The sequence below is a fragment of the Lepidothrix coronata genome, unplaced genomic scaffold, assembly GCF_001604755.1.
Source record: "Lepidothrix coronata isolate B3197 unplaced genomic scaffold, Lepidothrix_coronata-1.0 Scaffold2, whole genome shotgun sequence".
In the NCBI taxonomy this organism is placed as follows: Eukaryota; Metazoa; Chordata; class Aves; order Passeriformes; family Pipridae; genus Lepidothrix; species Lepidothrix coronata.
In genome coordinates this window covers 5,435,077-5,449,637 of record NW_016690182.1, presented here as the reverse complement: position 1 = coordinate 5,449,637, position 14,561 = coordinate 5,435,077, and the positions used below count along the sequence as shown (strand labels likewise).

The window sequence follows — 14,561 nt, the reverse complement described above, 5'->3', positions numbered from 1 at the left end:
TGTTGGCTCTGGGATCTCCTGAGGCTGCTGTGGCCCAGCCCCCTGGCCATAGAGATTGCTCTACCATTGAGATGCTGGAGGGGACCAACACGTCTTACACCCCCTTGGCTGGTTGACAGTAGAACTGACTGTACCCCAGCAAACAGCTATTTTAGGCAGAAGCTAGAAGTGCCCACAGGTAAAACCCATCCAAAAAATCACTAGGACTGATGTAGCATGCTCATCACCATGGGTTCATCAGCTATCTTGAACAGCTTCCAATATTAGCATGATGTCTCTTGGCATTGCTAACTAAGTGTGGAAACTACTACTTCTGGAGTGGGCAGGAAAACCTGGTGTCCAGAAGCAGGTGGTTGTCCTCACCTGGGCAGTGGGACTCACTGCAGGGAGCAGTGGGCCTGCACAGCATAATGTAGCCAAAGGCTAGCACGTTGGATGAGCTCCCTTCCTCCCCCAGAACTTTGCCAGAGGGTCAGTTCTTGAGGGCTAGTGGTAAAAGGAGAGGGACAGGGTGACTCCTGGATTTACCCTCTCTTCTCTCTTGTCACCTGGAAGGCAGCAGCTGCTGCTCCCACAGCCATCGTTGAGTAACTTCTGGAGGGCAAATATGTGTTAGTGGCCTCCCAGTGAAACTTGGCAGCTGGAGCTGGGGAGGAGATGTGTCCACTTGCGCAATGATGTGCTGAAGGAATCCTGTCAGTGCTGGAAGTTCTCCTTGTGCATAAACCTACATGGCAACGTTCCTTCTGTGCAGGGGAGCGGACATGTCACCTGAGCACCTCAGGCACCTTCTTCTTCCCTAAAAGGCTTCCTTGAAGAGGAAGGAAGAGGAAAATACAGTGGTATACTGGCTCTACCAAAAAAAATTCCTATTTTGGAAGACTGTGGGGAGTGGTGTGTGTGACCAGGCGTGTTTGAGGAAGTGGGCTGGGAGTGCCCGGGGAACTGTGCATTCACTGCCTGCCATCGCCACACCCCGGCGTGGTGAGTCTCGGGGCATGACGCACAGATGAGTGGTGCTGGCACTGCTGAGGTGCTATTTTGGGTTTGAGTGTAATTGCAGGTTGGACCAACAGGACTGGATTTGGAGTATTCAGAGAGCTCTTAAAGCTCTGGAAAAACTGGCTATCGCTGATCCTTTGCAAATGTGGAAGATGGGTATTTCACGTGCACTGTGCATGTGCATCGAACTTCTGGCGGTGGAGCCACTGAGGACCTGTGCTACCTGATGACAGTGGGTAGGAATGTCCTTTCCCTCTGAGAGGGAACAGTTATACCTGTTAGCCCTGTAGGCTGCTCTTTACGCTTATCTGAGAAAAGAAAAGTGAGTAAGTGGAGTTCTGAAGACCCATGGGCTGGTGGCTTTCAGGCGTCTACCTCTGCAGCGCGAATCCGTCACCTGCACATCTGCAGGTGCTGCTTTTCTATCCCAGCAACACAGATGCCAGAAGCAAGGAGAGGAGGCTTTTCTTTTCCCTCCCAAAAGCAGACATTGCTTGTGCAATGGCTCTGCCATTGATAAGAAGTCACAACCTAGTTTGGGAGCTGGGCTTTGGCATGCTCTCCCCAGGACCTGTCAAGCCCCAAAGCCTCAGCACTTTCTAACCCTTACAGGATGAATTTACACTGTGCAATATGCTCACATGTAGAGTGGAAAGTGGAGGCACTAAACTTCATGAAATAAGTTTTTGTTGCATGTTTGCCTGGAGATTGCACAGGCTGGATTCAGTCACTGGTTTGGATCAGAGCAGCCGGTTGGGCTCCTTGCATCCAGGAGCTGATGTGATGCTGAAGCTGGTTGCTGATGCAAGTCAGAGCAAAGTCAAAGTCATTCTTCCCTAAACCCCATCTGATGTGCAGTCAGCCTGGCCTTCGTGGACTGCAGTAGTGTTTTTCAAGCCAACTTCTTTCCTTTTAAGTTGCAGCTGCAGTTCTGGGCATAAAAACTTCTATTTTGGTTTCCATGATGTTTGCCATCCTGAGGAAGCTGTCAGGCTGTGGGTTTGGGGTTAGGTTTTCTGTTTTGAGTTATTTCGGGGTGTGTTTTATACCTCTCTTGAAACTTTACAACTGGAAGCTAAATTTTCAGGTGATACCCAAGAAGTGGGACTGGGCGGTGACTCACTTTCCTGGCTGAGGTAATTTTTAAAAAGAAACAACAAAAAATCCCCAGTGACACTATTGGCCAAGTATTTTTACCTTTTAGAACAGTCACGAGTTCTTCACATTCTTCACTAATTCAGATATTTTGTTTATTAGCAAATGACATCCTTTCCTTTTAGCTATGGAAAGGCTGAAACATTATGGACTTTAACACGATCAGAAATTTCTGAAATATGTGATTACAGTTTGGAAAACTCACTTAACCTTTTTGATGACTGATTCTGTTCCTGTGCATTGCATTAGCAATGACACAGTACACAATGTTTCTGTTGCTTGTGTCTTCCTTGTTGGCAGCAGATGTCTGTCCATTTTCCGTCTAGAGCAGACAGGGATTTATTGATGAGGTAATGCAATATATTGTAGTATGGGCCAGCTCCAAACTCTGTATTTAACCACTTATTCAAACCAGCGTTGGGCTTTGTTTTGTTTGTTTGTTTTTGGTTTTTTTTTTTTTTTTTAAGAAACTGTGGGGTGAAATAGCAGGCAGCATCCTCCTTTAGTACAGACTGAGGCCAAATAGGTCTGGATTCTCTCAGTGTTCTGTGAGCTTCTGGTTTTTTCAAAGACATCCATAAAATAAGTACATAAAGCAAAATACAGGTTCTGCATTGCTCTTGGGCTGGACATGCCGAGAAATAGCAAAGCAAAATGCATTTATTTTAAATAGTAAAGAGCAAAGAGAGGGTTTTTTTTCCCTTTTTTAAAAAAAAAATAGTTTGCTTACCTAAAAGCTTTGTCTCTTACTGCCTTCTGTTCCCAAGTGCCGAGCAATAAAAGAACGAGCTGGTTGTTGGGGGAGAATCCCCGCTCCGTGCCCCGTGCTCATGGGATAACCGGGCCGTTCTAGCGCATCTCTGCGCGACATGACCGCATCCCTCCGCGGCTCTCGGGAAGCGACCTCCCATCGCTGGGCGGGGATGGTGGGAGGAATGTTGGCTGCTCAGCTCCGGGCTGGGGGCGTGGGAGACGCTTCAGCGCTCGGGCCGGGCGAGGGAGCGATTCGCCTTCCCTGATAGAGGAGGAGAGGTAAGGAATGGATGGGTGTCCCGGGCCGGGCTGGCGTTTAGGTGCTGCCTGGCTGTGCCGATGCAGGCACAAGCCAAAGACTGTCCTGCAACGACTTGATTTGCTTTTGTCAGCAAAACGTCTAGTGATTCCTACTGCTGTAATAGATAGAGGAAAATAGCTGTGGGCAGAACGAATTTCAGGTTTTAATGTGCTTAAATCTGGAATTTATCTGTGCACCTGACTGAGCAGGGTGTGCAAACAGCAGCAGCGAGGGCTGCACCGACTGTGCATCACCGAGGGTTTAATGTTCCAATCGAGGGCTGAGGGTGTGCCTTCCCAGAAATCTGTCTGGGACACAATCCTACTCCCTCTCAGTCTGTAGCAGTCTTTTACAAAGCAGAACTGCTTAAACTTGTATGTTAGAAGTGTTAAATATTTAAACGTCTGCTTTGCAGAAAGTGTGAGGAGCTCTGAGTACTTTTGGGAAATGGCTATAGGCTGCTGGCTGTGACAGCTACTGAACTTTTTGGGGATATTTCATCTGGAGAAGCTGGGCTTTGCTATTCCAGTTGGAATGGCAGGAGGCATTACAGTCTGGCAGGATTTAGTTTCCAAACTGAGGAGTTTACTTTGCTTGCTGTGTTTTCTGGTCACAGCCAGCTATACTTGTTGCTGGAAGCCAGTGCAGACCCTCTCCAAGTGCTTTATAGCAGTTGCTACTGGCTTAAAACACTTACATACCAGTACTTTTAAGTATTGAACTGAAATACTGAATTTTTTGTGCTGAAAAACTTAAGCTTAACATGTCTGCAAACCTGTAAAACACATCTAGTAAACCTTCTTCATGTCCTGATTTTGTTTATACTGAATGTGTTTCTCTGAGGTTTTGCTTAGTTATGTTTTATTAAACTGATACTACACTTGATCTTAGCCAAAAGGCCGAGAAATGATATTTCACTCTTACTCTCATTTATTCTGCAAAGCATCTGTCTCTAAAGAATGATTTCCACAGCTGGAGGACTCTCAAACCCTCCTGAAATTCAAAGTAGTGATGAGATTGCATGCTGTTTACAGTGCATAGTCTCTTTAACCACAATATCTGTCCTAGGGGTATGGGGCACTGGCTGAGCCGTGAAACTGAGGCAGTAGGAGGAGGCTAAGCAGCTTGAAGGGTCCTAAGGAGAAGTTAGTGCTCGGCTCCAGGAGTGCTGGATGCATCTTAGAAATCCCGCATAACCTTGAAACCTGCTAATTAGAGTGCATTTTGCAGAGGTTATTAATGCTTGTTCAAAATCCAAGAGTCACAAAGTGGAGCTTGCCTGATCCTAGACTAATGACTGCTCCCTATCGCTCCTCCCCATATTAAGTTAAATTATAGTGGAGTGTGGGGAACACCCTGCAGTAAGAGTAAATGTGATTTCCCTGTCATGGCAGCTTCCTGGGAGGCAAGGACAGCAGTTTTCCTTCTCTTCTAGCCATTGCACGTTAATTTTTGAGATTAATGTTTTTTCTTTTATTAGGAGTAGATAGGATCTGTACTGTCTTCTCTGGAGTAAATAAGTGGTGAATTTATAGGGTTTTTTCTTACTTCTTAAAGCTGCTAGGAGAGCTATGCAGTGACACTAATTTATTGCAATCTAGTGTTGCTTTCTTCTTCTGAAACAAGTTATTTTGACTTCTTTCCCTTTTCCCCAAGTGCTTTCTAAACAAGATTACAGACAGCAGGGGAAGGATGGAAAAGAGTGTTTTTTTTATCAGTAGCTCTTTCTAGTAAGAGATAAGTTATTGAAATTCCTGGGGTTTAAGACACTTTTAAAACATAATTACAATGCTTAGGGTACGGTTTGTAGTTTCTAATGTTTTGTTTCTTTTTAAGAAAACATTTATTGACACGTTTCTAAATGTTTATCATCTGGGCTGTAGTCGCTGCTGGGATTTCAGCCCTGACTGTGCCATTGGCAGCTCTGTTTACCTTCAGACTGATAAAACAGTCTGCAAAACTGCTTGACCACAGCTGTACCTTCTGAAAGGTTGCACCAAACCCACCCTCCCAAAATTAATTGCTGAAACTCCCTATTGTCCTGCTTGCCAGGGATCAGCACTATCATGCCGGGTGTTTGGCTTGCAGGAGCTTGTTTGCTGGCGTTGAATAAGCAGTGACTGTACTGTGATTTAATTTAGGGATCTGGTTGATTCCCCTACCTGGGCAGGAGGGAGGTTTGAGACTGAGTAATGCTTCTTGCTTTATCATGGCACACTGAATATCAGTTGCTTTACCTGCCAAGCAAAGGTGCCACCTGAGAGCAGAGCCTGGAGGTACTGGGTGGATGGAGGTGGGTCTGGGCTGTGTGGGCTTTGAGGGGCTTTATCCACCTGCTGCGGACCAGGGCAAATGCTGAGATCTGCAGCTCAACCTTGTAAGGAACTGGGCTCCTTTGGGGCTCAGTATTGGGAAATCAAGAGACACATGCTTAAAGCACATTGAAGGTAACCTGCAGGTCTCAGCAAGCAGGCCCAGTCTCTTCTGGGGTAGAAAATTCACACTGATTCAGCCTTGTGATCCTCATCCCTCCTCACTTATGCTGGCAGGGAACCCACTGTCTTCCCCCCATTGCTCTGAGAGTCCTCTCATAAAATGAGGGATGCTGAGTTTTGCAGTGGGTGGTGAGAGATGGGTCCTTTCTTGAAGATGTGTATGGTTAAGATATGCAGAAGGAAGTGTTTAATGCTGCTCATTATTTAGGGAACTATGCAAGAATAAGAATTGCTATCAGCATAAGAGTTTCCTGAGGTGCTAGCATGACTTTTCCGTGCCTGAGCCAGGAATTTAAATGAAGTCTTCTGAGTTTCAGTCCATTAGCTGACACCTGACCCTGACCCCTCTCTCTTTTACCTTCTTGCACTTAAGTTTAAACTATCCCTGAATGTTATTTGCTTTTGCAAGTTCCAGGCGTATGAGTTTACAGTTCTTCCTTTCTTGAGAAGTCTTGAAAGAATCGCCTGTTCCACATTGTACTAGCTAGGTAATGAGAATATTGCTATTCTGTTTCTACTGATATGAACAAACTATTGAAATTCAAAAGTTAGTTAAACCAATCTGGTGTGTTATGATCTCAAATATTCTCCAATCCTGGAGTAGTTGCTTTGCTAAAACCAGGAGTGTGCCAAAATGTAACATTTAGGAGGAGTATTTGTCAAAGAGGCTTTTAAGGACTGATTCGTTGGTGCCTTGAGCAGTATTTTATCTGTGTTTCCACTGTGCCTTGCAGATTACAAGTACTCTCTAGATATATGTAATAGATTTGGAGCAACAAGGCAGTCTGTATGCTGTTGATGCAAGTCTGCAGCATGATGGGGGTGTGTGAGTGTAGGTGGTCTCCTCTGTAAAAGTCAGCTCTGCCCCTGCTTTGACCCTCCACCCAATCCACTTGGCCTTGGACTTCCATGTAGAAGCCTTCAAAGTGTAAGGTCTTCAGAAATCTTTCAGTGCTTCTCCCTTACATTTGAGTCCCAAACCAGTTTTATGTTTCTCTTGGTTCAGCCTCCTTCTAGTAGATGCTAGGATGTGAGAGTGACCAAGCATCCGTCTAGTCTACTCCAGGATAGCATCTCACTCCTCAGTGTGCATCAGGGACAGCTCTGGCTCATAGGGTGGGGATGTGTTGGAGGAGATTTCACTGAGGACTGGAGAAGCTTTTGTTCCTTCCATGGGCAACTGGAGTGCAAGCATTTGTGTTCCTCTGACTTATGCTTCCCTTCTAGCCTTTGGGCAGTTTGGTATCATGTGGCTGAGCATCCTCAGCTGCTTGCACTCTTTCTTCTGTCTGTGACACAGAGGGGTTTGTGTACTTGAATCCCTACAAATTTCTGTTTTGTATCCCCAGCTTTCAATATTCTGGATGCTGTTCTGGTCTTTTATCAAGAGGCTGATTCCTTTTTGATGCTGTGAGTGGATTTGATGCTGATTTTGGGTTTTCTCTGGGTACTGGCTACAGCTTGGTTCTGGATCAGGGTGCTGAACGTGCTGACCATTATCCAGGCCTGGTTGCACCCCAAAAAGCTTCTTTCACTGGGAAGTCAAAGGCATGTAAATTGGCTGATGGATCAGCAGTTGTTTTTACTGAGGATTTAAGATGGTTGAAGCTGGAGAGTCTGGTTCTGTCTTGAAGGAAGAGAAAACACTTCGACCAGCTTGCAAAAGGGGAAGGATCAGGTTGTCCAGGCTGTCAATGGATGTTGAGGCAGCAATTAAAATCTAAGCAGAAGCCATAGGAATACTGGTTGGCTGCAGTTGTTGCCATACTGTTGGAGTAGCCCTGCCTCTGTACGGCCCAGATCCCTGCTGGGCATCTACTCAAGTGATGCTTAGAAAAATATCTGGCATCGTTCTACACAGGCCTAGTGAGGAGACATTGACGTTCTAACCTGCACCTTTGAAGGAAGGTACCTGTTCAGAGATGGATACAATGGAGACGCCTCCAAATCCTGAGAGAACCTCTGTCAAGCTAAGTGCATGTGTCTCTGCTCCTGATGGATTTGGCAGATTTGTTCCCTGCAGCAGCAGTGAGTTGTGCAACAACTGGGGCAAAGCCTCACAGTCCACTCCCAGGCGAATGTAAACCTATCAGGGAGCCTGCCTCTCCCAGCATGACAGTTTTGGGAGTTTGAAAGAACACAGAGCAAAACCCTGCTTAATGGGATTTTTGTTGATTTAGAGGTGCCTCAAAAACAGCAGCTGGAGGTAATCTCTGTACTGGATTGGGCTGAAATGAGCTGTAAGGTGCCTGTGCAGTGGGAATCCCTATCTGCAGTCATGTGTCCTTTCCCTGTGATGCAGCTGGTGGGCTACACAGCCAGCTTGGGTCAGTCAAAGGGTGTGTAAAGTAAGAAGCTTGAGGGAGCTAGAGAACTAGGAGGTGCAAGGTAGTAAATTCAAATAGCCAGGAGAGGTTAAAGACATTCAGGATTAGAATAGAATTTGTGGGTAGTTCATCTTGGCCTGCTGAGGTGCTTTGCATGGCTGAGAAAAGCTGGATTAAGAACAAAATAAAGCTGGGTTTTTTCAAGTGTTAGAGTGCAGTGGTGTTCAATAGTTAAAGCATTGCAGACCTTGAGAGCAGAGCTGTAGATTCATTACTGTTGAGCCTGATGCGCTTGAGGCTGGGAAAACTTCATTGAAGGGAAAAACAACAGGAGATGCAACAACTCAGCCAAATCTGGCACCACAAAGAAATACTTGCTCAAAGCTTTATGTACCCCTTTCTTCCCGAGGCAGGGGGAACAGCTGAGTCCATAAGAACACCGCAGTGTTTGTGTGCAGAGTACCACATTCATGCCAAGAGTGACACCAAAGTGATTTCTGGGGGACAGTATGGTGCAGTCTCTGTGGATGGGGTAGCATCTTCTAAATCAGTGCTCTTGTCAAGTTGACACCCATCACCATGTGGAAACACGAAGTATGGTGAAGGTCTGGTTTCAGTTATTGCCTCTGACCAGTGGCAATAATGAAACATAATTGCCAATTAGAAGTTTATGTGCTTCCAGCAGCCTGGTGTTTTCTAATAACCACACATAGGGTGTGGGTGCTGTTGTGTAGGAATTTGATGAGCCAAACATTGGGATAAGCATTTGATGAGCTCACAAACTGATTATGAGCAGGAGAGGATAGATTACATGATAGGTTTTCATTTACAGGCCATCAATCCCTAAACTTCCCTGTCTCCTCCCAAAGCATTGGAAACTGTTTATCTCAGAGGATTCATCAGACCAAGTCTGTGCACCACAAGCTTTCATGTCCTCCTGTTGCTGTCAGGTTTGGAGATATTGTCTATAAAACCCCAAAGGCTTTGCTTGGACTGGACCAGAAAAAGGAGCTGGGAGAGCTGATGGGGCGAGGGTGTGTGTCTGTGCCCTCTCCTGCCTGTAAACATTTCCAAAGGCAGCATGAGCCTGTGCCTATGCCTGTGGAGGAGGGTTCCTGCAGTGTCAGGAGATCACCGCAGCATCCTCTGCAGCTTCCCAGTCACCTGGCAAGGGATGCAAAGAAAACTTAGGCTTGCAGCCCTTGCCAGTGACTGGCTTCCCTCACTGTTTGCCCTGAGGGTGGCTGCTCTGGACTGGCCCAGCAGCTCCGGAGCTTGCAGAGCTGTGCTGGGATGGTCCCAGTGCTGTGACCTTGTGGAGGGAGTCTCTGTGGCGTTGGGGGAGAGGCCCTTGCAGCAGAGAGGGCTAGGAAGGACTTTGTGGTGATTTACACATCTTTCAAAATGGACTGGGGAGGGTGAAGAGGAGAGTGCAGATGGCCACCCCATTCTCTGATGTGGCTCTTGGTGGGGACCAGCCCTACCTGCAAAACAGGGAGGAAAAGGAGGATGGGGTGAGCCACAGGAAGCCTGGGGGCTGGATCCTGTATCAGCTGAATCACCAGGATTCCCTCCCAACTGGCTGGGCAGCTGCATCAGTGCCCAAGCCCAGGGGCTCTGGCCCTTGCTGTGGGTTGTGGGGGGAACCTGAGTGCCTGGCTATCCTATTTGTTATTCCTAAAGCAGGACTGGTATGTGTTGGGTTAGTGGTCGCAGATATGTGGGGTTTGGGTATTTTTAATTAGCTAATGCTGACTGACATGCCTTCTGACGTCGGAGCCTTTGTCATGAAAAGGCAAGGAAACCACAGGTTCCTGAAATGGGGAATACATGCGGGGTGAGTCACTGCCCCAGACTTGGTCTAGCTCACTCAGGGTTTTTTTTTAATCAGATGGAAAAAGGACATATTAATACCTTTTTGTTGACACTTTAATGTGTCTGTGCATTTACCTGTTTGAGTAAACAAGTTGATGTTGTTAATCAGTCATTTGTAGAGATGTTAATGCAGGGCAGGCCTGGGAGGGATGGAGCACTCAGTTTTCAGACTAACGCAGAGCTGCTAAGAGAGCAAATTCTTCCGTTTGGATCAGCAGCAAATTCCAGCTCTGTTTCTGTTGGAAGTGTTCAAGTGCCTGTCAGAAAATATTTGGTTGTCATGTGCTTTCTAATTTGAACTAATCCTCCAACTTTCAAAATGTACAAATATCTGAATGTCCCCCTTCCATTGGTTATCACTGATCCCCTGTGTAGGATGCAGTTCCCAGGCAAAAGTCTTGGGGACTTTTTTTTCCTGTGCTTGAGTGTTTTTAAGTTGCTGTCTGAGCAGTTAATCCACCCAAATATCCTGGTTAGCTTCTGGCACTTGTGCTGGAAGTGCTGAGGCCGCAGTGGAGGCATCCCTCCAGCGACAGCCCCTGCGATGCCGAGTCCCCAGGTGGTTTACAGCTGTCAAAACATGGGCTGGGACAGCTTTCCTTGACCTGCCTGTGTTGCAGCTCTGTCTGGAGAGCAAATAAACTAACCCCAATTTGGTGACTGCAGTGTGTTTAGAAGCTGTAAAATTTGTTTGCACAGAAACTTTATACAGCCCCTCTCGGGGAAGGGAGTTGATTTTCCAAAACCTGAGACGTACTTTAAACAGCTCTGATCTGTATCACACGCGAAGTCTGCACTGTCTGCCAGCCACGCTCCTCTGGGTAGGTGCTTTTGTGCATCTGTGTGTTACAGAGCTGCCCTTGCTTTTCTTCTGTGTGGTGAGGGATGAAGGCAGAAGCAAAAGGGATCTGGATCAAGACTCTGTTCGTGTGTATTGACCCATGGACCACCAGCCACCAGACTAAAACGAGTGTGAGATCACTGGCTCACTTGTGTCTCCTCTTTTCCCCTTGTTCTCTCGTCCTCCCTCTAAAAGTCTCTGGCTGTCATTGCAAGCCCTGGCAGAGGCTTTGCTCACGGCAGGAGTGTGACGTGGTGAGGCGTGAGCAGTGTGGTGTGTCCCACAGGGCTTCGAGTGAGGCAGCTGATGTGTGATCCCTATGCCACTGAGATAAAAGGGCTTTTTATGTTCCAGAAGACAAAGCCTCTTGTTTAAAAATGCAACTGAATGAAAAACATGATTCTGAATGCCCCAGGCTCAGCTATTAAAAACAAACAAACATAACCCCCCACACAATCAAAGAAAAAAAAAAAAAGAAAAGCTCCCCTGACCCCCAGTCCATTGTGCCAATGATGGTGTAATGGCTCCATTGCAGAAAAGCTCTGTATAATTGCTTTGGGAGCTTGTAACTTTGTGGCCCACTAACTTTTTCATAGACTATTTTGTTATAACATTCTTTCCCCTTTCCAGGCAGCACTAACAAGGCCAGGTATCTGCTTTTTCTCTGTTGGTTCAAATTCTCCCTCCATCTTCTCAAGCAGAGAAACAGAAGGAAGAGGAATATGAAAACTGAGAGAACCTCTTTTATGGATTGACTGAGCTCAACAACCTAGGGACTGGAAAGGAAAAGAATTTTAAATGAAGACGCACACAAACAACTGCAGGGCATATCCAGAGTGTGATATTTCCCTGATAAAGTCAAACAGAGCAGTTTTTTAAAAAGCTCTCAACTTATGGTGGTGTTTGCTTCTTCTTTTGGTGTTAAAGATGTTAGAGACAGTCAGCAGCAAGTTAAATTCCAATTAAGTGGTTAAATAATGATGCTCAGGAAATCCCTTTTTAAGTGAAATGCTCATGGTTTGAAAATTAATTGGTGCATATTAGGATTAGGAAGAAGGCAGAATTTGTGGAGGAGAGTTGGCTGAATTTTCTGTCTATAGCTCAGCCTCTCCTGCCTGGCAGCTCATGCCTGTGTAGCCAAAACTGGCTCCGTTCTTGATAGTGTTCCCCAAGTGTTTCTGCCAGTTGTGAAATCCACCTTCTGTATCGTGCAACAAGCCTACTCAGAGCTGATTTTCTTGCTGAACAACTCCTTTATCCCCTGGAAATAGCAGCCAGGTTCTAGTGGCACTGAGGCTCAGGCTGCTGGGGCACTCGTGGGAGTGCTGCAGGGAAGGGGCTGCTCCAGGAATGGGAATAGGTCTCAGACTGGACATTGATGCAAGGACCTGCATGGTAGCTTTGCCTTGGTCAAGTAGCCTAACTTGTACTCTGTGAAACAGTGTAAGAACTTACTGTGGTGCTTTTTTTCTTAACTCTGTCATTCTGATGCAGCTTTGCTGTGGTTCCTCCCCTGCCCTATTCTTTTGTCTTGAGCCCAGTGATGAAGCTGGTTGTCTTGCTGTTGGTGCCTTTTACTGACTGTTCAACATCTTGTTTTATTTGCTGGCAGCTCTGCAGATGCTAGGAGGCAGGATCTGCTGTGCTTTCCTTCATGTCTCTGTCCAGTGATGCAACTTCTTGTTGACTTTCTCTGCTGCTAGCACCTGTCTGAGCTGCTTTCCCAGGCTGCCACACCTGCCCATTGCTCTCATCTCTAACAACTTCATTCTTTCCAGACTGAGTGAAGTGTTACAGAAAATGAATATTTACAGCTACAGGCAAACTTGTGTTCTTAAGCTAACCAGTGCTTGTGAAGGCAGCTGGGAGCCACAGACAAAAAAGGGTTGCTAATCAGAGTATAGGCATTTGTGAAACTGAGCCTCTTGGTGCTTGAGCCTCAAGTCAGAGCCAGCCCGTTCAGGATCCTGCCTTCTGACAGTCTGTAAAATGTAATCCACCCCTCATCCTTTTGCTTACAAAGGAGGAGGCAGCTGTGTCTGTTCCCATAGGCAGAGGAGGAACCTTTTATTTCACAACTTCAGGGATTGTAGCTAACAAGTAGGAGTTGGAAATCTTGGGACGCAAATCTCATTTGAAGTTGTATCTGAGCCTGCCGAAATCCCCATTTGTACAGACCCTGAGCTACAGCTAGCAGAGGTGCTAGAAAGTGCTTATCAGTGCCTGTCTTTTTGCTCACACACAGGGATTGCCCCTGTGTGCATTGATGCATCTATCACTGCTCTCTCACAGTTATATCAGCCAGAGCACCAACAGGGCATCTTATGTTCTGTCACGAATGTCGTGGGAAGGGGACATGGGCAGGTGACTGGTTTTCTCCCATCCCTATGGTGATACCTCCTGTCCAGGCTGGCTGGGTGGCACCTATTCAGTGCTTGGAAAGAAGGATGATAGCAGATGGGTGGAGGAACTCTATGCTTCATCCTCTCTGTTTCTTAAACACCAAGCAGATCTGATCAAAGCGGAGTTTCTGCGTACTCGGGGTTTCAGCGTGACTGGTGCCTGCTGTTCTGTGCTTGCTCACAGTGCTCCTTGCTCAGGAGGTTGAGGGGATCAGTGGCTGTGCAAAACAGCTTGTTCTTTATGTGGTTTTTTTGGAGACTGACTCTGGGGAAACAGGCAGGTGTTTATTCAAACAGCTTTCTTGTAGAAAAGCAAACTCTTTCATTTTTGCAAACAGTATCAGGTATACTGCTTTGTGCCAAAAGACCCTTTGCAGGTACTGCTCAGAATCTTTTTTATTTGGGTTTGATAGCTGTATACTCTCAGGGGACAGACAGGCAAGCAGGGCATTCAGTATCTCTTGCATTAATATTTTAACTCTGGATTCTGATTTTGTGCAAAGTTGTGGAAAATCCCTGGAGATATGAGCTTTTCTGACCTACAGAATACACTGGCAGCAGGTACCTTAATGTGTGCAGAGCAGCATAGCTGTAAAATAATACACAGAGCTAAATATTAACAAGGCTAATGGGATTTTTGACTTGTTAAGGAGTGTATTTCCCACCTCTGAGTTTCACACATCTGTTTTCTTAGTGGAAAGATAAATGTGGTTTTGAGAACTATAGTGACATTGGTACAGATTGTTGCTGTGCTGCTGTTTGAAACTGCATGTTACTGAATGCAGGCTGTTTTCACACACTGTTCTTTTTCTCTTTAGGTACTCCCTAAATTAATGAGATGGCCAACACCATGCAAATCTCCAAAGATGAGCTGGAGGAACTCAAGGAGGCTTTTGCCAAAGTTGGTAAGTCGCAGTGAGGAGGGCACCTTGCTCCTGAGTGCTGTACATTTGAAGTGGATTTTTCCCACCCCTGTGAGCAGCAGTGGCAGCAGGATGTGGGCATTCTGCTGCTCTCGTGATCGTCTCAGCGCCAAGGAGTCCCTTGGCAGCCTTGTTGCTTCTGGCTTGTCACTTCTAGCCAAGAAGCACAAAAGCTGGGCCACGGGCAGTCTGACTGTCAGTGAGCACTGGCAGACAGCCTTGTGCTGTTGCTCTGGGGTGGGCTTTGTTGCTTCCTGATGGCAGAAAAAATATCCAAACAGGCATTGCATTGCTTTGGCCCAGACAGTATTTCAGGGCTTGCACAGTGCTTGGTTCTGGTGATGCTGGTTTTGGCAGATTGGCTGAGCCTTGCAGATGGTAAATGTAGGTGCTACATTTCGAGTTGGTGCAGGTGCATTTGAGGCGTTTGTAGGCAAAAGCCAGTTCGTGTCTGTTTACCTGGCCAGCATGGAGCAACCTGTGGTGA

General features: G+C 46.4%; 1 protein-coding gene across 4 annotated transcripts in view; it reads left to right on the top strand.

Moving 5' to 3' along the window:
* The window catches only part of PLS3 (plastin 3), a 51,261-nt gene that overhangs the window by 15,524 nt on the left and 21,176 nt on the right, over window positions 1-14,561 (top strand). For 3 of the 4 annotated variants that reach the window (XM_017818535.1, XM_017818521.1, XM_017818529.1), the window contains one exon: window positions 13,970-14,056. In XM_017818535.1, coding sequence (XP_017674024.1) covers window positions 13,990-14,056 — 67 coding nt within the window. In that variant the 5' untranslated portion in view covers window positions 13,970-13,989. Of the gene's footprint in view, window positions 1-3,077; window positions 3,190-13,969; window positions 14,057-14,561 lie in introns of those variants that run through there. The other variant, XM_017818542.1, reaches the window with a different exon arrangement.